This window comes from Theobroma cacao, chromosome 3, assembly GCF_053813885.1.
Source record: "Theobroma cacao isolate CCN51 chromosome 3, ASM5381388v1, whole genome shotgun sequence".
Classification (NCBI taxonomy): domain Eukaryota; kingdom Viridiplantae; phylum Streptophyta; class Magnoliopsida; order Malvales; family Malvaceae; genus Theobroma; species Theobroma cacao.
Window position 1 is genome coordinate 37,129,578 of NC_142641.1, and position 24,824 is coordinate 37,154,401.

The 24,824-nt window shown below is 34.0% G+C and overlaps 4 protein-coding genes and 1 long non-coding RNA gene across 10 annotated transcripts; 2 read left to right on the forward strand and 3 right to left on the reverse strand.

The window, feature by feature from the left end:
* The first annotated feature begins 682 nt into the window (after positions 1–682).
* LOC18605265 (nucleoside diphosphate kinase 1-like) lies at positions 683–2,660 on the forward strand. The gene is made up of 4 exons (XM_007038182.3): positions 683–822; positions 1,843–1,891; positions 2,000–2,231; positions 2,335–2,660. The coding sequence occupies exons 1-4, from the start codon at positions 772–774 to the stop codon at positions 2,447–2,449; spliced, it is 447 nt and encodes a 148-aa protein (XP_007038244.1). The 5' UTR covers positions 683–771; the 3' UTR covers positions 2,450–2,660.
* A 582-nt stretch (positions 2,661–3,242) lies between these two features.
* On the reverse strand, positions 3,243–3,653 carry LOC148763782 (uncharacterized). The gene is made up of 2 exons (XR_016025254.1): positions 3,514–3,653; positions 3,243–3,421 (listed from the first exon to the last, which is right to left on the reverse strand). It is a non-coding gene; the product is annotated as an uncharacterized LOC148763782 (long non-coding RNA).
* A 26-nt stretch (positions 3,654–3,679) lies between these two features.
* LOC18605266 (peptide methionine sulfoxide reductase A1-like) lies at positions 3,680–5,945 on the reverse strand. Its single transcript, XM_007038183.3, has 2 exons — positions 5,355–5,945; positions 3,680–4,201 (listed from the first exon to the last, which is right to left on the reverse strand). The coding sequence occupies exons 1-2, from the start codon at positions 5,865–5,867 to the stop codon at positions 3,950–3,952; spliced, it is 765 nt and encodes a 254-aa protein (XP_007038245.1). The 5' UTR covers positions 5,868–5,945; the 3' UTR covers positions 3,680–3,949.
* A 589-nt stretch (positions 5,946–6,534) lies between these two features.
* On the reverse strand, positions 6,535–10,341 carry LOC18605267 (putative disease resistance RPP13-like protein 3). 6 transcript variants are annotated; one of them, XM_007038184.3, is made up of 3 exons: positions 7,594–10,341; positions 7,309–7,363; positions 6,535–6,906 (listed from the first exon to the last, which is right to left on the reverse strand). In XM_007038184.3, exons 1-3 carry the CDS (start codon positions 10,231–10,233, stop codon positions 6,869–6,871), a joined length of 2,733 nt encoding a protein of 910 aa, XP_007038246.1. In that variant the 5' UTR covers positions 10,234–10,341; the 3' UTR covers positions 6,535–6,868. The 6 variants fall into 6 exon arrangements, with proteins under 6 accessions (XP_007038246.1, XP_017973978.1, XP_017973980.1 ...); XM_018118489.2 differs by having other exon boundaries at positions 6,535–6,921; XM_018118491.2 differs by having other exon boundaries at positions 7,309–7,382.
* A 6,482-nt stretch (positions 10,342–16,823) lies between these two features.
* LOC18605268 (uncharacterized) lies at positions 16,824–21,578 on the forward strand. The gene is given in 6 exon segments (XM_018116945.2): positions 16,824–17,194; positions 17,300–17,662; positions 18,098–19,843; positions 19,955–20,426; positions 20,428–20,858; positions 21,006–21,578. Coding segments are annotated over 6 exon segments (3,615 nt in total). The 5' UTR covers positions 16,824–16,923; the 3' UTR covers positions 21,338–21,578.
* Positions 21,579–24,824: the final 3,246 nt, after the last annotated feature.

Consider the following 24,824-nt stretch of genomic DNA (forward strand, 5'->3'; position numbering starts at 1 on the left):
AACCATTGATTTTCTACTTCTTTTCATTTTAAAAGAAAGGTAAGTTCCATGAATCCATCAGTATCTATCATGCTTAAAACTATGTAGTCTCTTTTCCTCATGCATTCATTTGGCCTCCACAAATCAATCCGGGAGTTGAATGGAGAATTTCTTCATAGTCATGAGGAAAACTATCAACTTAGCAATTGAACAACAATCTGAACCACTGATAACGAACTACTAACAAGTCATGGTAAATTTGGTACAAGTCTGGATGCGACTTCAAAAAGCAGCTCAAACATGAAACATGGAACTCCCTTGCCCTCTGCGGAAAGCAATAGCTGCACATGCAAGAAGAATGGACACTTCTCGACCTCGATTCTGCAACTCGACGGAAAGTTGGGTGAAATTTGCATATGTATTGAAATAATTAAAGAGAAATAAAAAACTGACAATCGCAAGAATATCTATAGTAGTTACGTGATGGAACAATGATCAGACCGCAATACTTGTGGACAATGAAGTGACACAAAGTGACAGCTAGAGCTATCAAACCAAGTCTTGAAGTACCCAGTAGAGCCAAAGCCCAATGATGAGTGTACTCCACACTATAGACAACTGATGGGCCTCATCAGGGTTCAACAACAACAATATCAAAGCCCGTAAATCATGTCCTACATACGTACTTCCAAAAGGTCGTGACTGAGTGAGAAACAAGCTGCCAAGCTGGTGTACTTTTTTCAGCTGCTGCAAAATCAAGCCAAGCAGTCTTGCGCTCTCCGTCACTGAAAAATGGAGCAGACTTTCATTATGATCAAACCTGATGGCGTTCAGAGAGGCCTGGTTTGTTCCTCTCTGTTTCTTTTGTGTTTAGATTCGTTTCTTATGGCTTTTCGGAGACATCTTGATAAGATATTACTATAAAAGAAGAAGTAGAAAAGAAAAAGAAATTGAAGCATAGAAGTTAACTCCCTTTACTTGATGCTCTTAAATCCAATATTCTTATCTAAACTGTCGTTGAGTTGCTTTTAGAGTTAGTCTCTGATACTGTAGTTGATACGTAGTACTTAAAAGACGGATGAATAAGATAAGATATAAACTTTTTTTTTGTATTGTTTTCCTTTTCTGGTTTATGATATTGGAATGCGTAAGACGATAATAAGTTGAAAATTTGTTTCTTGGACCTTATCTATAATTGTGGAAAATTTTGGAATCTTGTTACAGAGTGGGGGTTGAATCTGTTGTTCTAAGACTTGTTGATATGATAACCGAAGAGGCTAATTATGGAAACTGAAATTTTTCAGAGTCCCAATGTAAATCTTCATCGGTCATTGCATTCGACCTTCTTAGAAAAAACCGATAGTGGAACTGGGAACCATTAAAATTTTCTTAAGTGTCAAACATGAAAACCTTGTGAGCTTGTTTATTAAATGAAATGCTATTTAAGTATTCCTTGGATTCAGTGTTTATTCTTCCTTTTCTAATCACTTTCACTATTTGCAATGAATGTTTAAAAATCAATATCAAGGTCATGAGTATTATTAGAAATCAATATGTGCTAAGCACAAATTAATTAAGAACCCGTTTCTTCTGTGGGAAAAAAAGGCTTCTACTAAACCGGAAACTAATGCTTTTGTATGCATGTATAGAATAAATGAAGACCATCTACATTAGGAAAAGAAAACTAGGTTGGTGTTAGGAATTATTGTATTTGTTGCTTTGCCAAATTTCATTCTTCGATGAAGTTAGGTTTATTGGCATTATTCCTTTCATTGAAGCTGAACGGTATTACTGTCAGCAACAACTGCAAAGTTGGCTTTGTATTCAACTTGTTGTATCTAATTATTTTATTTCTTCATTAAGGTTGGTGAGATCATTAGCAGGTTTGAGAAAAAAGGCTTTTACTTGAAGGGTAATGATTGAAATCTAATTTTTGGTTTAGGTTGTTCATTTCTTTCTTTCTGTATCCATGGGGAAACTTTCACTTTTAATGCAATTTGCATATTTTTGTTTGAGTTAGGGATGAAACTTGTGAATGTTGATCGTACTTTTGCTGAGAGGCATTATGCGGATTTGTCTGCTAAGCCTTTTTTCGATGGCCTAGTTGAGTATATAATCTCTGGTCCAGTAGTTGCAATGATATGGGAAGGAAAGAATGTTGTGCTCACTGGACGCAAGATTATTGGAGCCACTAATCCATCGGAGTCAGCCCCTGGAACCATTCGTGGGGATTTTGCAGTTGAAATTGGGAGGTACATTGTTTTCACATGGTGCATCCCTATGTTATTCATTTTTCATTTTGCATCTGAGTACTCATTTGTGTGAAAACCCTTTCATAATCTTTCCATTTTGCAGGAACATCATTCATGGGAGTGATTCAGTTGAGAGTGCTAGGAAAGAGATAGCATTGTGGTTCCCCGATGGTGCTGAAAACTGGGGGAGTAGCATTCAGTCATGGATATACGAGTGAAAGAGTCCCATAGTTGGATAGCATAGCCCGACAGCTATATCAAATAAACAATAAGTGCTTGCTTTGTTAGAATTCCTCCTGGTGTAGATCTCACTTATCTCGCCTATTGATGATAATGCCAATGTGAAGGAACATAACACATACTCTTATGAAACTTAGTTTTATACTACCAAAGTTCTGGCTATGCCTTTTGTAGTGGCATTTTCTTTAATTCATTATCCTTTATTGAGTGCTTGGTTGTCTTGCTCGTAGTAAGGCATCCTTATGAAGTTTGCATTGATCCAATCTGTAGGCAATACACAATTGGAGTTCAAACCAAACAGCCTTATTCAGAATATCTGAGGACTGCTCGGATAAATTTGTGGATGCATCAAATTTGCTAGTTTACAGTCAGATCTGTTTGTGCTGACATTTATCTTGTCGAGTTTGACAGCTAAAAGTTTGTTATAATATTTAATGCTCGCCATCCCAAATATCTGGCCACCTTCTGCTCTCTTGTGATGGTTTCTTCTTTAGTGTTCAGCATGGTTCACTTATCAAGATTAGCACCAACACTGAACGATTTTTAATATCTACACAGGTGAGGGCTGCAAATGGCAACCACGTTCCATTTTATTACATCTTTCTCCAGGGAAAGAAAAGAACTGTAGGCCTTAGTGGGACTGGAGAGTTACATCTCACCAGCATCCCTCTCATTCAGTTGAAACATGTTGAAATGCAGTGTAGCCTGGTCTGCTGGAAGATGCTGACTCGTGGCTTCCAGTCTTGGCAACAAGAGGTGCTATAATGTTGATAATCATTCTCAGAAAGTGATATAGTCACTTATATATAACTGCTTAATAGATTTTTGGGATGATGAAAGAATGACCCATAATTGTGATGGTAACAAGAAAGGCGTGACAGAATCTTCCACATCGCTGCCTAATGACTACACAGTTCCCTAAGAACATTCCTGATTCAGCATCAGTTTTCCTGTTTTTGAATTGAGCAATAAAAAAATTTAAAAACACAAAATAGTCACACAATGGGCCGAAAAAGAAACTCAGAATAATAACTTCCCATACCATCTAAATTTGCTCAATTCCAAATCTGCTTCCGACTGATTCAAGTGGCAACCTTCTTAAGGGCTGAATTGTTGACCATCAAAGCAAAGACCTGTTTTCATTGAAATGCTAAAGCAAATCAAGTAAATCATCCTATTGTCTCAAGGCTTTAGGTGACTACATTGGGTTTAAAATAGATGAAAGATAACCTCGTCCATGACAGAGGCTTTATTTCAGTATTAAAACATAATTACCACATTGACGTTTAGCATGATCTCCTATCAGTAGATATACAAAATGTAGATGCTGGCCTGCTGACAGTATATAATTACAAATCCGTGACTCATTCCATCAAAAAAGAAAAAAGGTTGTTAAACCTATAAGATGCCAGTGACAGACAAAAGCAGACAATTATAAACAATCATAAGCTCAGAACCGCACATAGAATAGTGGCAACTTAGCCGTAGCATCGGATTGGATCATTGCACCCTTTCTCAGCAGATTGTTTAAAACCAAAACGACCTCCTTTTGCAAGGTACTGCTGGTGATATTCCTCTGCTCTATAGAACTTCGTGGCAGGCAGAATTTCTGTAACAATATTTCTGTTCAAGAGTTTCATCTGTTTTTCCATGGACTCCCGTGCTGCCTTCTCCTGCTCAGGGTTGTAATAGTATATACCAGATCTATACTGCGTTCCCACATCATTCCCCTGCAAAAGCATTCATAACCTATTAGAGTGGCAAGACTATGGTGCACACACAATTCTACCAAAATGTATAAAGATTATCCTGCATCAGATTTATTGCTCTGGGAATACTGACATGCTTTAGTCATGATATATTAGCAATATCTTTAGCATTATGTATGTGGTAAATAAGAAATTTAGAGACCAATTTTCCCCCAGAGGAGAGGAGTTGAAATTACAGGAAAATATATGAGACAATGAAACCAGTAATCATATTTGAGAGTCGCAATGAAACAAGCCCCCTTTCACCAACGTTGCAGGCAAAATAGACAATATATCATCAAATAAAGTGCAGCACGGGAGCAATTCCATAACATCTGCTATTTCTAGTTATGCCTGACAAATTTCAAGAACTCGGAAAAACACAAACTTTAGGAGAAAGAAAATACTTTTAACTTCCAGGTAATGACCACAAATCACCTAGCAAGCAGCATATCAAATTCCAACCATCAATTATGGAAATGAATTGATTTATATGAAAAACATGAACTTTTTGCACGGTGACTTATTCTATTATTTTTATTCCCCTTTGAAGTGAAGAATGAGCAAAACAAAGGCACATACACGACAGGAAAGATTGAAGCACCGAGGACAACTCCTCAAAATCGCATAACACTGAATCACAAACAAGTAAAAGTGCCAACTCCCTAAAAGCATGACTAAAATAAGGAAATCAGTCAAAATGTAAAACACAAACTTCAATCCAAGGAAAGGTCTGAACTGCTGACATTTCCTTAGGTTCACAAGTTTGATATGCAAACTCTGGAGAAGATACCGCAAATATATCAGCTTTAATTAACAAAAGAAAAGACTCTTATATCATCTACAAATCAATTCAATCAAACAAGTGAAAAATACCTAAAAAAATGACCAAGTAGACATAGAACCCCCAAACGTTACCTCAAAATTATCACTACAGTAAGATAATTCAAAAATTGCAATAGTCAAGCACAAAATCCACCTCAAAACAACCACCAAAACCCCAAGATTACACATCGATCCATCCACATAAAACACCCCAAAATGGAAAAAGACAAAATTCACAAATTTAAGGTGTGTGTGTGTGTAAAGATGTTTCATCTCTAATATCCAATATTTCCCACATCATAAAACCCACCTGGCGATTGAGGGTAGTAGGATCATGGCGAGCCCAGAAGGCATCAAGCAAAGCATCATAGCTACACTCCTTAGGGTCGTACTGAACCCTCACAACTTCATTATGGTTCGTGGTTCCCGAACACACGTCTTCATAACTCGGATTATGCATGAACCCTTGGCTATACCCAACCTCCGTTTTGGTCACCCCGGGAACTCTCTGGAACGCCAATTCAACGCCCCAAAAGCACCCCGCACCGAACTGAGCAAACTGCTGACCGGGAGCCGGGACGTCGTCGTCTGGACCCTGAGCGATGGCCGAGTTTTCCATTGACGGGGCGGGCTTGGCTCCGAAGCCGAGGTTTTTGAGGATGTTCATGGGGGCCCTGTGGAGAGAAACGGATCGTTTGGTTTGAGGGAAAGGGATAGAAAGGGGAGAGAAAGAGAGAGGGAGCTTTGGAGAGAGAGACAAGAAAGGTTTAGAAATGAGGAGAGATGAAGAAGAAGAGGTTGCAAGCGTAAGACTTCGAAGCATTGTTATTATGAGTCGGAGACTCGGAGTAGCGGTTGGGGGTATGGGAGAACAACAACGGTGACGATAATTTTACTATTTTTGGGATTTTCCTTCTTTTTCATGTCTTTTTTTTTCATAAAAAAAGAATAAATCATTTTATTAAGACTTTTATTTTGTTTTTCAAGATATTCTTTCAGCTTTTTGGTACAATTTCAATAACCAAATTAATTTGTCTCAAGGAAAATGGGTGTAATGATATTCTTGAGTTATGCAATTTTGAGGAAAAAAAAGTTTAGAACAAATATGCATAATATAATTCTTTTGATTAAAAAAATAAAAAAATAAAATTTTTGCAAGACCGCAGTGATTTTGATATTCTTCCAAAAAATTTTTTTACAACTAATTAAAATTTAATTTAATAAATCTTATCAATTAAGATCCATCATTCATACAGATCATTACTGATGTGATTTGTTCAAATTCAAATCTCAATTTTTTTTAATGATTCTACACACACTCTTGATGTGCTCACAAGACAAGACATTGTTTGTGAGTCTTTTTATATTAAGTTATAGATATGCTTTTTCTCTAAATAAAAAAAAATTAACATGTAAAATAATTTCAATGAAAGTGGCTACAAGTTTATGTGAGGTGACCGGTTCCAAGTAAAATTAAAGACGTAAGAACCTTAATTTACAGTGAATGGTTTGCATTCACCGGTCAAATCTTATTATCTCCTATAAGCAATGTGCTTTCAAGGTCTATATTTGTACATAAAAGCATCTAATCACAAAAGGAGGAAGGTTTGAATATTTGTCTAATTTCAACCCTTTTTAAAAAAAAAAAAATTCTTTTTTGGCATTGAATATGGGGTAGTTGTTGCCTTTGGAGGAATCTAGAACAGGAGTTCCCGTCTGAAAGCAGACGTGAGCAACGTGTCGACCGTCGCCACCACACCTTCCAATCTAAGTGTGGTTTTGGGCCTTTTCATCTCATCCAAATCTAAATGGACCCAAGCCCAACTATGCATTCATGACACTTTGGACCTTTCGTAGCTCCCCTGTTGTAATATTTGCTTCAGATATACAATTTTAAAATTAATTAAAATTTTTACATATGAACTAATATAATTCCAATGATATTTTAAAATAAAAGTATTAATAATTTTATGAATAATGAAGTAATTCAATTTAAAAAATATGCAAAGAACAATATAATTAGCGCTATTTATTTATAGCTAGCAACAAAAGCAAGAAGCAAGCAGAATATCAAAATCCCTATTATATGAACCTAGTTACCAAAATTCCACTCAAAGGATTTGAGTCAAAAGAATGTTTTATTTGTTTCTACTAGTTTTTTTTTCTTCTTTTAATCTTTCTTGTTCCACGTATGAGCCACATGCAGACATTTTCTTCCTCATTAAACAAATGCATTGTACTTTGTTTGCAAGAGCAGCATTTACCTGTGTTAAATCTTTCAACATCTGACGAGGAGGAGCGGTCTGATTGCTTGATTAACTATAAGACAGAGGCTTTTCTGCTTAGCATCAACACAGACTTAAATAAAAACAAAAAATAAAGATTCAAAAGTAAATGAAACAGTGCCAGTTTGAAAATATTGAAGGAGAGAATCTGTTCCTCAACAAATGAAGCCATGAATAGTTTATGTTTAAAGTATCGCCATTTGGCAGAATATCTGCTGAAACTGCAAATTGTTAAACAAATAAGATGGAGGAAACATGCTGCACCTTGTAAAAATCTTCACCTCGAATCCTATTCACGAATGATTTTGGCATCTCTTCAATGTCCAACTCACAGAGAGCAGCAAGGGATCTCATTCCTTCAGGGAGCATCTTCAAGTTCCCGCAATTGATTATCCGGAAACTCCTAAGCCTTAGCGCTGCACCTTCTTCAAGATTTAACTCTTCCAAGGATTCCAAGGAGTGAAACTCCAGGAACTCAAGTTGAGGAAAGCCACTGACGGATATTGCCATTTTCACTCCATCGTAGGAGCGTGCTTTTAGTCTCAGAATCAACAATCTTGGCAAGTTCTCAAGTATCCCCACCGAATCTTGCTTGAGATGAGCATGTTCTAATGTCAACTGGGAGAGATTTGGTGGGAATTCCTGCGAGCTAGGTAACTGTCTTATAGTTCCTCTCATATGCAACTTGACGAGATTTTGAAGAGCAGAAAGTTGAGTGAGCGATGGAAATTCAGCATCTTCAGTACGAAGGTACAGGGACTGAAGTTGTACAAGTGCCACAATAGAGTTAAATATTTCAGTTGCTCTCAAGCTGAAGTTTCCTCTGATTCCCAATTTTTGCAGGCTCGTTAAATTTGCAGGGTTGTTTTGCATCCATTTTTGGACATTTATCTCTGATAGAGCCTGGAGATGCTGTAATGTGTCGATTCGCAGAGGCCCCCCATATTTATGTCCGCACATATAAAGATACCGTAATTTTGTTATCTTCCATATTACGTTGGGAATTGTTTCGAGATGAAGATTTGCAGCTACATCAAGAGTCTGTAGGTTCCGCAAAGAACCTATGGCTGGTGAAAGCGCCTGTAGGTTGGTCTCCTTCAGCCCCAAGTATTTCAGATGAATTAATGCCCCAATTATGCTTGGAATGGTAGTACATGGTATACCCTCCAACTCCAGGACTCTGAGTAATTTGAAGTTTCTGCTAACATAATCTAGATCGCTGCCTTCCATTTTATAAGGATCATTTATATAATAATTAACCTGGCTTTGGTTACGATCAACTCTAAAGAAGAGAAGCGACCGGAGGTGGGGATTGATATACTTGCACTGGGGCCAATGAAATGTAGAGTAGATGGCATGACGACGTGATCTAGCTGAAGGGTGGAGACTTTGACTCCCTTGAATCTCGTGAAAGCTCTCTGCTTTGGCCTTTGAGATGGAGAGGTCTCGTAGTAGATCATGAAGACGACATTGTTTAACTCTCTGGTTGACACTCCATTTGGCTGCTTGAACCATGTTTCTCTCAATTAGCTCATTCAAGTAATCCTCTGCTACGTGCTCCATCCTTTCCTCTTGCAGCGGAATCAAACCCTCCGCAATCCATAGCCTAAACATTTTATGTGTGGGAATCAGACGGTCTTCTGGGAATTGTCCTAGATAGAGGAAGCAAGATTTGAGGTAATAAGGCAAATCGTTATAACTCAAAGCTAGAATAGATGACACTCCATCTGGGTCTCGAGCAAAGAGCGAGTTCATGTTGGAAAGAACCCTTTTCCATTCTCCCAAATTTCTTTTACTTGAAAGCAATCCTCCCACCACAATGATGGCCAGTGGTAAACCAGCACATTTTGCCACGATCTCTTTCCCTATTTCCTCCAACTGTGGGGAACGATATGAATCAACGCCATGAATGAAAGCTTTCTTGCAGAACAACATCCATCCATCTTCTTCGCTCAGAAAATGCAAATGATAGGGAACACTTTGAGCATCTGCTTTCAAAGCAATACCCTTGTTGCGAGTTGTAATCATGACTCTGCTTCCATTACTTCTGTCTGGAAAGGCCTTTGCAAGAGAGATCCATGCTCCGATACTCCATACGTCATCCAAGACTACCAAATACCGTTTCTTTCTTAGGTGTTCATAGAGAATTGCTTCCAATTCTTCTTCCTCCAACTTTTCCAATTTTCTTCGCGTTGATGCCACTTGCTTTATAATTGCCTGAAGTATGTCTTTAGTACTGAAATCCTGGGATACGTAAACCCATGCTCGAGAAGGAAAACGAGCCTGGATATCACCATGATTATAAACTTTTTTTGCTAGAGTTGTCTTACCAATGCCTCCCATTCCGGCTATTGAAATCGCATGCCATTGGTCCTCGGTTCGGACAAGTTGCGTCACCAGCTTAGCTATATCATCGTCCAGGCCAACGATATCCTTTTCTTCCCCGCGAGGAGATGATCTTCTCAGCTTCCGAAGCCTCTCCCTTGCAGTGCTAATCCCCTCTCCAATGTTTCTGATACCATAGGTTTCACGACTGGCAGATATATTAAGGATTCTTCTCTGGATGGACAGAAGCTCTTTTGCAACCTTAGAGCGATGTTTCCATTCTTTGAAAATGGAAGCATACCTTTTGATGGAGCTTTTTTTCTTGAGGGAATCAATTCTGAGGACGAAAGTGTCGATGAGATCTTCAGCATCATAAGCAACATTTCTGATTTCAGACACCCAGTTGCTCACTCTCTCATCATCATCTTGCTTTGCATCTGCATCCTTTAAGAAACATCTCATCCGAAGTAATTCCTCTTGTAGACGCTCTACTTCCTGTCGAACACCTGTTTGAAAATCAATTTCTTCCAGTATGCCGGCTAGCCTTTCTACAACAAAGGAAACGGCAGCTTCAGCCATGCTTAACGCTCCCTGGAATGGCGGTATCAAATGTACTTGTCAGCTGAAAGGATTCATCTTCTGTTCTTTGGAAGAGAGATACAAGTCAATTAAGTATGTAATTTCCTTGAAACTGAGAAGGCCCAATGATATTTCTTGAAGATTTGAAGTCAAAGAGGAATCATCATCATTACCGTCATCTCCTTCTATTTGGGTCCACACGCACAAGTGCCCAATAAATTGTATTGACTTTTCCATTGATTCCTTTCTGTATCGTCGCTTTGCCAAACCTACCAGTCAGTTACGGTGGAAGTGGTTGCTTTGCCAAACCTTCCAGTCAGTTACGGTGGAAATGGTACGAATTAACCACAAAATTAAGGTAAGTCAATAAATTAATGTCTTACATAATTATAAATATGAATTATTGATTTCAATTTAAACTTGTAACTTGACTAGACATCAGGTAATTGCTTTGCAAGGAAAACAATATTTCCACATTTGTTCGCACAAGAGAAACATCATTTCCGCAAAATAGCAATACTTATGTTATAAAAACAAGTAAATTGAGAATAAAATATTAAAATGTGATCAACAAAAATATAAACATTATAAAAGCTTGAACAGTTGCATTAAACCTAAAGTTACAAAGAGTAAAAGACTAATGATAGTCAGAGCAATAAAAGCTTTAACATGCCTACCGCACTCTACAGATGTTCCATCCCAACGAATGAAGGAAGCTTCAGCAAATTCAAGTGTACCCAGCGGTAGGAAAAAAAAAAGGAATTATTAAACAAAGAGGAGAATAAGTTCATAATATTTAGATTAAAGTGGGTTAAAGTGTAAAATAGACTCTAACTAAACTTTTCAAGCTTTGGTTGATTTTGAAATTTATTAAAATATATATCTAATTAATATATTATAAAAGCATTTGAAACTAAATGTTGATGTGAGGCTTGATAAACCCTAAATGTTTGTTTATGAATTTTGCTTAGAAAAGCAGTAAATTACAATTAGATTTAGGTTATTTTATTATTTTAATTTAAATATATGAATTAATAATTTTAAAACATGTGATAGATAAAAAAATTAAGTAAACCGTTAAAAAGAATCCAATCTTGGTTCTTTTCAAAGTTGTACAGCTTGTGTCACATTTAAATCCAAAGTTTTGAAATATAACAGACGCCACATATTTATGAGATGAATCCCTTAAGTATGTAAGGCAACAATATCATACTTAATCAAATATAATACCTCTACAATCTTTTCAAAATTTATATTTTATAAAACCTCGAGTCTCCAAATGTAATATTAAACTACAATTCTCCAAAACATACAAATTTCTCGTCTAGCTAACATCTACTTAACAAACTAGAAACTGAATACTCACATCAAAGTTTATAATTATCCAAGGCATACATTAATCTTGCTAACCAAAACCCTAGCCAAGCAAGTCTAACTCCCAAACATGCAAAGATGTTGAAATCTGTAAAATGATGAGAATTAATGGAATGAGTACAACTGCTCAACAAGTAACTAACATCTCTTCAGTCGAATTAAACATGCTTAAAACATTTAGGCTGAAATTATTAATAGACCTATAAGTATCAAAACAGAATTTTGAGTAATTTCATTCAAATTATATATTTCAAAATTTCATTTTTAAATTAAAAAAGTAAACATAATTTCGTTTCAAATAACATAATTAATACAATTTCAAAATTTTCAGATAACAGAACAGAATATAATTTCATACTAATTTCAGGTTTTATTAGTCTCTTGTAACATGTTACGACCACATTTAACTCTTATGGCACACGTCAAAAATAAAATCATAATTAACCCCAGTGGCACGGGTCAGAGTCGAAACCATAATTAACCCTAGTGGAATGGGTTAGAAATATATTAGAAGCAATTATTGGCTACACTGAACAGATATCACAAATACCACTATTTTGTAACCGATGATGCGGTTGAGAGATCAATTTCTAATCACAAAATATATGTTGACATAGCCAACATTTAACTCCTATTGTCAAGGTCAGAGCACACCATATTATGAGATAAAACATAAACATATATTTTTAAATTACCTATATTTCATAAAATAATGTATTCATTTTCTCAAAACATATCTCGTGCATATAAAAAACATAATTGTTTCAAACTAAATATTCACAAAGATAGTCATATATACATACATTGATAAAAATCATATTCCAGAACAAAATCGAAATCGTATTCCAAAAATCAGTAGGGAGATCATATTTACTTACATATATTAGCATGCTCACCCCGATTTAATAAATCATAGGACAAAATATCATATACAAGCACAAAAATCACATTGAGGCTAATTTTAGGGTGTGAAAACACCGAAAGGATACTAATCACTTACTTGATTCGATAAACCAAAACTAAGGGATAAAGAATCAGAATCTTCTTGAAGCCTATTAATTTAAAATACTCAGAATTAGAAACCAACACTACTACTTATCAAAACGAACCATAACTCTTTGTTGATCATTCTAAAGCATTTAAGGTGTGGTATTTTTTTCGCTAACTAAAGCTAATTTTGATTAAAAATAAAAATTGATTTTTTTTAATAATTTATAAATACATAAAATGTTCTAAACTTAGAAACTCAGAGATTAAAATACAAAATCAGTAACAAATATAAAGTTTGATGGATATACATCAATGCTAATTAAACCTTGACTCTTGAATATTGTTAACAAATTTTTCGAAATATGTTAATTCCAAAATAATTTTTCAAATAAATATTTATTCATAAAAAAAACTAAAATTCAAATAGCTCAAATTTCTGAAGTTTCTATCAAACTAGGTTGAATATAGGCCAAGAATAATTTTGAAATAATTAAAAATGAATTTTTATAAATCCTTAAATTTTATATTTTCATGACTATCTGGCTTACTTCGCGCATTTATAACTCTTATCCCAAATTGTTTTCAGTGATAAAATCAAAACCAAATTGAAATATTCATATCACACTATAACATTAAAATTAGTCTTGATGAAAAAGATTGCAAAATTCCCAAGTTACAGAAGCCAAAAGTTTAAAAATCATTACAAATTTACCTAGATTTATGAGTTTTCAAATTCAAGTAGCCAAATTTGAACCTTCAGTTCTCTTAATACAAAAAGCTCCTAACTGAGCCATTGACACCAAATTAAATCGCACATTTCATACAACAAAAGCCCTCGAAGAAAAGACTCAAAACATTATAGGAATATAGAGTTCTACCTGAAGTTGGGTCATTAAAACAGTTGAAAATGGGTTTCCAGTTAACTTTAAAAATTCACATCTCTCTAACCATAAAGCCAAACAAGATGCTATAAAAACTATTGGAAAGATATTTTCAAGATTTTTTCATTGGTACCCATCATGTTACCTGAAAGTCACTAGAATAGTACCGGATTTGAATGTAAGTTAAAGAAACATAAAAAAAATTTAGGATCTTTTATTTCGAACTATGCAAAAATACAATTTTCATAAGTTAAAGCCTATCATACCTTAACCACTGCTTTCTTGAATAGATTTTTCATTTTTTTGTCTTTCTCCTTCTTCTTTAGGGTTAGTTTCTCCTAAATGATTTTCTTCTTTCGACTGCCTTTCTCTTAAGATGACATCAAACAAAGTTAACTTCTCTGACTTCTTTTCCTATTCTAAACGTGATATTGTAAAATTATATTTTTTTTTAACTTCCTCCGACAGTTTTCCTTTAAACGTGATAAATTGCTTTACCTTAAACGTGTGATAAAAACTAACACTAATAAAACTACTCTATTTACTTAAAAACCCTTAATCTATTCCCTTTTTATTAATAAGCCCAAAGTCATAACTGCAGTTATCAAAAGTTAGACTTATGTTATATTTATTTAATATAGACTATAACTTAGTAATTACTAATTTTTTTATAACATAATTTAATTAAGTAGAATAAGATTTTTTAGGCATTACATCTTGTTATGTCAATAAATTTGGCTTTCAAAGAAAAAAAAAAAACCCAATCAATAACATCTTTAGCCTCATCATTTCTAGCAGTGCTCTTCTTCTAAATGATAAGTCAATATATTAGGTCATCAACACATGTCATTAAATTGGTAAGATAACTTTAACCAACAATAATTAATCAACGATTAGTGATATATTTGATTTAAAATAAAAATATAAAAATTTAATTGAATAAACATAAGAGCTATATTTGATTTTTTCTTATATAATTTAATGATTTTTTTAATTATTATGTTTAGATTTTATTAAAATATATCATATAATTTTTTAAATTTGTACATTTTCTTTTATATATATATATATGCAATGAAGACAGAGGCGTAGGGGAGGGGGCTAGTGGGGGCCCTCGCCCTACCAACAATTTCAAAAATTTTATAATTTATCTTTATTTTTTAAAAATTTAATAATTTCACTTTTATAAAAATTTTAAATTTTTTTAACATATTTGATTTTTTTAGAATTTTAGAATTTTATCCTTACAATAATTTTTTGTTTGGTAAGATGTCCCACAACAATTAGTTAACAATTAATTTTAATAAGATTAAAATAAAACCTATTGCAATAGAATTATTCCCAACCCAAAACCTCACAACCTCCCCTTCTTGTTTTCTTTATCTTTTTACCAAATACTATAGAAACAATTTTTTTTTTCTTTTTAACTTTTTTGCTTACTAACATTCTCTGTGCAGAAAACTTCTAGTTGGTAAGTCAATTTTTATGTCATGATAACTAGTAAGTTTGGTTTATTTTCTTATTTTATTTTTAATATTTTAAATTTTAAATTTTTTTATTTAATATTTTTAATTTGATGATTTTGATTTAAGATTTATTGTCTTAGTCATTGTTTGTTGAAAGCGACAAAATAAGAATTTGATTAATCACCTAATGTTAGTTATTACTTATTTATTTAGGTATTACTTGTTTGCTTTCCTATAAATTATTTGTGTTTTTTTTTATTCATTTAGATTCTTCTGAACAATTAAGTTTTTTATTCAGAATTACTTTTTTTATTGAATTGTTTATTGATATTATATTTAATTTGTGTGATTAATTTTAAAAAATTACTTTTTATTGAATTATTTATTAATAACTTTTAATATTTTTAATGGATTGCTTTTCATTGAGATTTTTGTTATTATGTTTGTTAATTTTTATTTGTTATTAAGTTTATTTAGAAATTGAGATTATTGTTATTATTATAATATTTATGATTATACTAGATATTTTTTAAAATAAATTATTAAGATTGATTCTTTGAATGATTTTTAAAATTTATTCATATAATTTTTTAATAAATTTTTTTAAATTACTTTATATTGTTTTGACTCTTCACCTAACACGAAATCTTGACCCTGCTACTGGATGAAGATATGTACTATCGAGTCGGCGTTTCCATAAAGAAACACGGTCGCCTTTTGTGATTTGTTTGTATTTCTCTTTGGATTTTGTTACTGCATAACTAGCGTCCGCGCCACGGTCATGGAGATTTCTTCATATATATATATATATGCAATGAAGACAGAGCGTAGGGGAGGGGGCTAGTGGGGCCCTCGCCTTGTCAACGATTTCAAAAATTTTATAATTTATCTTTATTTTTTAAAAATTTAATAATTTCACTCTTATAAAAATTTTAAAATTTTTTTAACATATTTGATTTTTTTAGAATTTTATAATTTTGTCCCTACAATAATTTTTTATTTGGTAAGATGTCCCACAACAATTAGTTAACAATTAGTTTTAATAAGATTAAAATAAAACCTATTGCAATAGAATTATTCCCAACCTAAAACCTCACAACCTCCCCTTCTTGTTTTCTTTATCTTTTTACCAAATACTATAGAAACAAATTTTTTTTTTCTTTTTCACTTTTTTGCTTGCTAACATTCTCTGTGCAGAAAACTTCTAGTTGGTAAGTCAATTTTTATGTCATGATAACTAGTAAGTTTGGTTTATTTACTTATTTTATTTTTAATATTTTCAATTTAAAAATTTTTTATTTAATATTTTTAATTTGATGATTTTGATTTAAGATTTATTGCCTTAGTCATTGTTTGTTGAAAGCAACAAACTAAGAATTTGATGAATCACCTAATGCTAGTTATTACTTATTTATTTAGGAATTGCTTGTTTGCTTTCTTACAAATTATTTGTGTTTTTTTTTATTTACTCTGAACAATTAAGTTTTTTATTTAGAATTATTTTTTTATTGAATTTTTTATTGATATTATATTTAATTGGTGTTATTAATTTTAAAAAATTACTTTTTATTGCATTATTTATTAATAACCTTTAATATTTTTTAATGGATTGCTTTTCATTGAGATTTTTGTTATTATGTTTGTTAATTTTTATTTGTTATTAAGTTTATTTAGAAATTGAGATTATTGTTATTATTATAATATTTATGATTATACTAGATAATTTTTTTAAATAAATTATTAAGATTGATTCTTTGAATGATTTTTAAAATTTATTCATATAATTTTTTAATAAATTTTTTTAAATTACTTTATATTGTTTTGACTCTTCACCTAACACGAAATCTTGACCCTGCTACTGGATGAAGATATGTACTATCGAGTCGGCGTTTCCATAAAGAAACACGGTCGCCATTTGTGATTTGTTTGTATTTCTCTTTGGATTTTGTTACTGCATAACTAGCGTCCGCGCCACGGTCATGGAGATTTCTTCCTCCCCCTGTCTGGTGTTTTTAGTCCACATCTTCATGTTGTTTGTAGCGCATGTTTGTTCATTGACTGATGATGAGTCTGCGCTTCTCGCCTTGAAAGCCTACATCGATCCTGAAACGCCAAATATCTTGGCAAGCTGGACAACGAAATCTTCAGTTTGCAACTGGATTGGTGTCACTTGCGGTGGCCAACCCCAGAGGGTCATGGCCTTGAACCTTTCATCCATGGGTCTAGATGGCACCCTCCCTCCGCAAATTGGTAACCTATCTTCTTTTGCTCCGCTAACAATACAAACAACAGCTTTTATGGTTCTGGTCGTAAACTTGAGTACTTGATACTAAAACGTAACAATTTAATTTGTAGGTAAAGTTCCATCAGCTTTAGGCAACATAAATTCACTGAAGAAGATCTATCTGAGTAAAAATCAGCTCTCAGGTTTCATTACCTCTAGCATTTTTAATGTTTCTTCACTGCAAATAATTGATCTCAGCTTCAATAGGCTAGGTGGAAGACTTCCAGTAGATATGTTTAATCGTCTTCCAGACTTAAAGGAGCTATATCTATCTGGGAATCAACTTTATGGACAGATCCCAAGCAGTTTAGTCAACTGCTGGCAGCTAGAAGTACTATATTTGCCTTCTAATAATTTCACAGGAACCATACCAACAAAGCTTGGGAATTTAACCATGCTCAAGGAATTGTATCTCAGCAATAACATCTTGGAAGGTATGACACTATCACTCAGACCATTTTAGTAAAACTCCCAACCTTTTAAAGATGTTTTCTCTTATATTGAACAGAAAATATCAAGAATATGCCACTTGGAATATAGGATTTGGTTTGTCTTAATTAGTTATACTTGTCCACCTGGTGATTTATCTTGATAATAACAATTTTTTTTTTGAAAAATTATATGAATAGTTCATTAAGTCAGAAAGGGGAAACCCTTTGCACATCCAAACCCTTAGGAAATAGGCTATCACAACAATATGAAAAATCTGAGCATATGCCATTTTTTTTTTTTGAAAGGCAGTATTTATTAATCACAAGAGATCTCGCAAGAAGAGATTACAGCATATGCCATTTTAGTTTCCATTTTTAATATTTACTTCGATATCTTTTCATACTTTTTCAATGTTTTAACTTATTCGACATATGCAGGTCGTATACCAAGCAGTATTGGGAACTGTACATCACTCACTCTCTTGGACCTGGCTGATAACTCATTTGATGGTCTTATTCCTAACACAATTGTCAATTTGAAAAATCTCCAAAAACTCAATTTGGCCCATAATGCCTTAACCATTGAATCCTCCACTCTAGAATCTAGCTTTATCAATTCATTGACAAATAACATGCATTTGAGAAGGATAGTGTTATCAGGCAATCCTCTAGATACCATGCTCCCTATGTCCATTGGAAATCTCTCCACTTCTCTTGAATACCTTTGGTTAACTGATTGCAAACTTCATGGCAGAATTCCATCTGAAGTTGGCAACTTAAGCAGCTTGGTTGCCTTAAGACTGGGAAACAATGAACTGACGGGTGTTATTCCAAACACGATTGGAAGACTACAAAAGTTGCAAGGTTTGCACCTTCAAGGGAATAAATTGCAAGGAACCATCCTCTATGATTTTTGTAAGTTGAGCAGCTTGTTTGAATTGTTTTTAAGTGGTAATGAGCTTTCTGGATTAATACCAGAATGCTTAAGTAATCTAACAACTCTAAGAAATCTCAGCTTAAGCTCTAATAGATTAACTTCCACAATACCTTCCAGCTTGTGGAGCCTTAGGGATATCCTGGCCATAAACATGTCATCAAATTCTTTGCAAGGGTCTCTTCCGTTTGATATTGAAAATTTGGAGGTTGTGATAGAAATTGATTTGTCAAAGAATCAGTTTTCAGGCTACATTCCAGACAGCTGGAACCTCCAGAGTCTAGAATATCTCTCTTTGGCAGTAAATAGATTGCAAGGTCTCATTCCAGAATCCCTTGTTAGTTCTCTAAGCTTGGAATTCTTGGATCTCTCTCATAACAAACTGTCTGGAGTAATTCCTAAGTCCTTGGTACAGCTCCACCTTATGTATTTTAATGTATCTTTTAATGAACTCGAAGGAGAAATACCTAGTGGAGGAACCTTTGATAACTTCACAGCCCGCTCATATGTGATGAACAAAGCACTTTGTGGTGCAGCACGATTGCAAGTTCCAACATGCAGGACTGGTACTTCCAAAAGATCACGGAGACCTATTTTGACTCTTGCAAAGATTCTGTTGCCAATAATTGCATCAATGTGTATCCTGCCACAGATGTACAGGGCAATAAAACACTGCTTGAAAAAGAGAAAGGATCCACTTTTAACAACAAATAGAACAATTCTATACCAAGAAATTGTGCTAGCAACAGATGGATTTAGCGAAAGTAACATAATTGGCACTGGGAGTTTTGGTTCTGTTTACAAGGGAGCAATGAAGGAGGAGAAGAATGTTGCAATAAAGGTTTTCAATTTGCATCCAGAAAGAGGATTGAGGAGTTTTCAGGTTGAATCTGAATTGCTTTCCAATGCTCGTCATCCTAATCTTGTCAAACTCATGAACAGTTGCTGTGATGATGATTTCAGAGCCTTGGTGCTAGAATATATGCCCAATGGGACCCTGGACAAGTGGCTTTACACTCACAATTATTTTTTGAATCTCTTGCAAAGACTCGACATTATGATAGAAGTTGCATCAGCCATGAGCTACCTTCACTCGATACACGTAATTCACTGTGATTTAAAACCTAGCAATATCCTGCTAGATGAAGACATGATTGCTCGTGTAAGTGATTTCAGTATTGCCAAACGCTTAGGTGAAAATGCTACAATGCAAACAAGGACCATGGCCACTTTGGGGTACATGGCACCAGGTAATGTTTGTATTTTGCTTCGTATTTGCATTTTGATTTATGTATATGTAATTCCTCGGTGGTGTCTATTTTGAAAGCCTATTCTTATTAATGCATTGTACTTAACTGTAGAGTATGGATCGAGTGGAATTATATCTGAAAAAACAGATGTGTACAGCTTCGGTATTCTACTCATGGCAACATTTACCGGAAAGAAGCCCACAGATGATATGTTTGATGGAGAAATGAACTTGAGGCTCTGGATATATGAGTCATTACCTCATGCAGTAGACAGATTTATTGATGTCAGTTTGCTGCAAAGTGATCAGGAAGACATAGCAGCTAAAACAAAATGTGTGAGATCAATCATGAAAGTTGCTTGGTTTTGTACTGCAGAGTCAAGTCTTGAGAGGAAGACCATGGCTGAAGTTCAGTTTGAGCTCCATAGGATCAAATCACGTTTTTTAATTGACACTGAATTGATAGAATATCCTAGGATTTCGTACCAAGAGCTTAAGTTAGCAACAGATGGATTTAGTGAAAGGAACCTGCTTGACTTGGGTGAATTCTGTGTCGTGTACAAAGGAATACTGAAAGACGAGGATTGCAGCAATAAAGATTTTTAATACACAAAGAAGAGGGTTTGAGAGTTTTGAAGTTCAATCTCAAGTGCTGCCCTTTATTCGTCATCGGAATGTTGTCAAAATTTTGAAATGCTGCAGCGACGTGGATTTCAAAGCCTTGGTGCTGGAGTACATCCCCAACTTGTCTCTTCAAAAGTGGCTTTATCGAATTTACCCTGGCTCGAATATTTTGAACTTTTTGAAAAGGCTTGATATAATGATAAACGTGGCATCAGCTTTGTGTTATCTTCATACTATGCGTGTCATTCACTGCAATTTAAACCCAAGCAATGTCCTGCTAGATAATGATATGGTAGCTCGTGTAAGTGGCTTCAGCGTTGCCAAATGCTTAGAAAAAGGGATTGGTGCAACAAATACCACCACCATGGCCACCGCTGGCTATATGGCACCAGGTGATCGTAGTTCCAGGGTGTAGTTCATAATTATCATATTCTCTGTATGCATGTCATTTTTCTTTGAAAGCCTATTCCTTAATACCACGCATCCTGTTAGATGTCTTATATTCAATGCATTCTGCATTATTACCATCTTCTATGCAGAGTATGAATCAATGGGAATTGTTTCTGAGAAAACCGACGTGTACAGCTTTGGTATTCTTTTGACGGAAACATTTACCGCAACAAGGCCAACGGAAGAAATGAACAGAAGGAGCTGGATATGCCATTCATTACAAGTAGTTGACACAGTTGTAGATCTCAATTTCGTGCACGCTGGTGAAGAACACTTAGCAGCTGCTACAAGAAGATGTTTACGTTTGATCCTGGAATTGGCTTATTGTTGCACTGCAGAGTTATCTGATGAGAGAAAGACTATGAGAGAAATTGAATCGGAGCTTGTGAGGATCAAAAAATGGTTCTTAAGTGATAACTGACAAGAAATGGTTCTAATATCCCACCACTGTCCCCTCAAAAAACAAAAAAAATACCACCACTGAGATTTTTCTTTTTGCCTTTTCATTTCTTGATCCTGCTTTTCTAAATGACAGGGTAGCAGGTGTTTCATGTGTGAAACAGGGTATGGAAAGAATGTTTTAGCGGCATGGTTAAAAATGTTTTGCCAGTTTGATTTTCCTTCAATAATTCAGAACGAATGTATGTCTCGAATTAAATTAAGCATTGCAAATATTATCATATTTTAATTATGAATAGAATTCTAAGTTTAGGCATGCCAGCAAGCAATAGTTACCATTCAAGGGCAATGGACAATAATCATCAGATTACCTTGAAGTCAGTCAAATCACTCTCAGCAGTGGACAACAATCACCTTGCTACGTCGCATCCTCCAGGGCCACGAAATCTGATTTTCAGGTCAGATCACAACATTGCAAATCAGCACAAAAGGAATTCGGCTATGGAGGTAGGAGGTACCCAAGTCATCTGCCACCATTTAAAAAACTTAGTCCATACTGTCCAACTGAATCTACGGCTCAGAGGGATGTGGGGGCATGTTTCTGTCTCTACTTGGCACTGTCCACATAATTACTGTTTATCATTGAAGGGGACCCACGCAGTGTGTCACGGTTCACACCAACTCTAGTGAGTTATTATCTGCTTTGGTCTATTAAACTTACGGTTTTATCCCACAAAAGGACCCTCACAGGTTAAAAGTGCTGTGAACTCTTTTATTCTCAACATCATTCTAGTACATAGTTAATGTGAGATTCATAACTCCCTTCTCTAAGATCATGATATCTATCTTTACTCATCGTTGGGAGTTTCTTTTCGATGTGAGACTTTGTAACTCTACCATGATGTGAGATTTACATCCACGCAATGACCATGACACAGTTGCAAAAATGCCCATATTGGTATAGAATCGAGGATTGCAAGCCATAGGAAACATAATAGCGTTTGGTTCAACCAAAGTTTCTTACTTTCCCTGCAATTTAATTTATTGTAACGTCTTTATGATGTTTGGATGTTTGATTTGCAATGAGTTAAAGAATGTCATGACAATTGTAAAGTCATAAAGGGAATGTCATTCGCTAGCTCACAGAAGGAAAGCAAACTTTTTCTCTATTAGTGTAAACAGAGTTTAAATGAAATTCAAGAAACTGGTAAAATTAACTTTAAGATAAGTTTTTTAATAGATACTATTTTTAAGATTTATTTTGTCTCATCACTCAGTATGTAAAGGAGAAATTATGCAAATAATCTTAAGATACAATGAAGCCAATGTCTAATTTCGTTTTTGCACTTTACAAGAGTAAACTACTAAATACACAAGAGGGTTTGCAAAGTTGTTCGATCTTAGTACCTACTTTTTGCAGTAAGTAAATTATAAAAAGTTTAGATACCTTTGATAGATGATAGGAACTCAAGTGTTTTTATTTATTTTTAGAACACAACATTTCTATTGCTCTTGATTTTTAACTCTTGTTTTATTTGTTTTTGGTGTTTCAAAATGATTGGCAGTAAGTCATTTATGTAGTCTTGTAAGTGTCTCTTCTTAAAGACTTAACCCTTTCATCAAGGCACTCTTTATATTAAAGACATCTTTGCATTTTGCAAGACACAATCTATGGATAAATGTATTGTTTCAATAATCACTTTATAAAAAAATAACTATTCATTTTATAAGACATAATCTTTGAGCTACAATATGAAAAGATAACTTTTCATATCTAAACTTTTGAGTTGTAGTATTTTTTTTGTTGTCTCATAACCTTTGAATTAAAGGTATTTTTCAACATGTCGCTTTATTAGGAAACATAACTATTCACATAAAAGACACATATACAATTCAATAGTTACACTATTTAACATAACCTTTCAGTTAAAATAACTTTTCATATAAAGAGATAATCCTTTATTTTGGAAATGCACCAATAATCTTCCATCATTTTCGAAATTTTCAAATACCAACAGCTTTGGAAATATGCATAAATGAATATATCATGCATATTTGAACTTTCACTTAATGAGTGTGATTGGTTTTAATCTGAATTGAGAAATTGACCAAGTATTGAACCATCGATTCTTCATTTGACTAATTATGCCACTAAACACACATAAGCTTTTTCGCTCACTTTATATCTAGTTTTGCTAACACGTTTTTATGGTTTTGTGTTTTGCATCCATTTACAAGTGCTATCAAAGTCAAGCCTTTAATTCCTAGAAGTGGCAATACTTTTACTAAAAAAGTAATCCTTATCGGAAGTACTTGTAATTATAATACTTCAACATATACATGTTATGGATCTATTAAGAACTTTTGTTCAACATTAGTTTATATATTACAGGAACCAAGCACTATACACCTCAGGATGAAAAATATAAATTAGTGCTTGCAATCATCCATATGGTAGAATGGTCATTACCCAAGACTTGCAAGTCGACCACAAGCGTCAAAGTGAGCTTCCACCATTAGAGATTTAGTTGATAGGCTTGATACCCATTCCGCTTGAGGTCTTTATTACCAAATCTTTTTTCAGACTTTTGGTAAATGGATTTGCTAAATCTTCACAATACCTCATATAACTTATAGTGACTATACCATCACTAATTCTTTATCATACAATGCTATGTCAAAATTCAATATATCAATTTTTTCCATTGTATGCTTCATTATATGCCTTTGATATCGTTGCTTTATTGTCACAATGTATCAAGATTAGTGCCAATGGTTTAAACCACGACAAAATTTCATGGAATAAGTCTTTCAACCATTCCGCTTCTTGGGTGATAGATGCTACAGTTATTGTAGATACCTCACTTAATCTAGATAATTTTAGTTTTTATTCAGTTCTATATTTAATTTTATTATACTGTTGGGTCGAATTAGTTCTAAGTCCAATTAAAATTAACCCATTTTAAGCTTTTTAAGCTTAAAACCAATTTGGTTTTGATTTTAAATTGGACCTTTTTTACTTTTAAAGTCTTAAAGGCCCACAAACCAAAAAATAAATATTTTGACAAAAATAAAAAAATCAAATATAAAAAAGAATTCGGTTAACAGATTACTATGGTAGCCTACCAGGCAGCTCTACCCCATTTTTGCTTGGAGCTTTTCACCTATGAAATCATGCTTTCACTTCTTGATTGTCCAAACACTTAGACAATTAAGTTCTATAAAAACTCGAAATTCATAAGGAAAATGAGGTGGATTTTGAAAGTGAAACCCTAAACAGCAAATCTAAAAAAACCCTAAAAAAAAATTCAAAGAAATCCCTAGAGCAATTTATACAAAAACCTTAGCAGCCAAAAAGCCCTAGAAACCCAAATCGAAAACCCTAGAAATCTTTGCTAAAAAAAAACAACAAAAAGAAAAACCCCAAATTCTTACCAGTATCATACCACAACCACAATAAAAAAAACCAAAAATCATAGAGCCATGAGAAATAGTTGGGGATGGGTTTT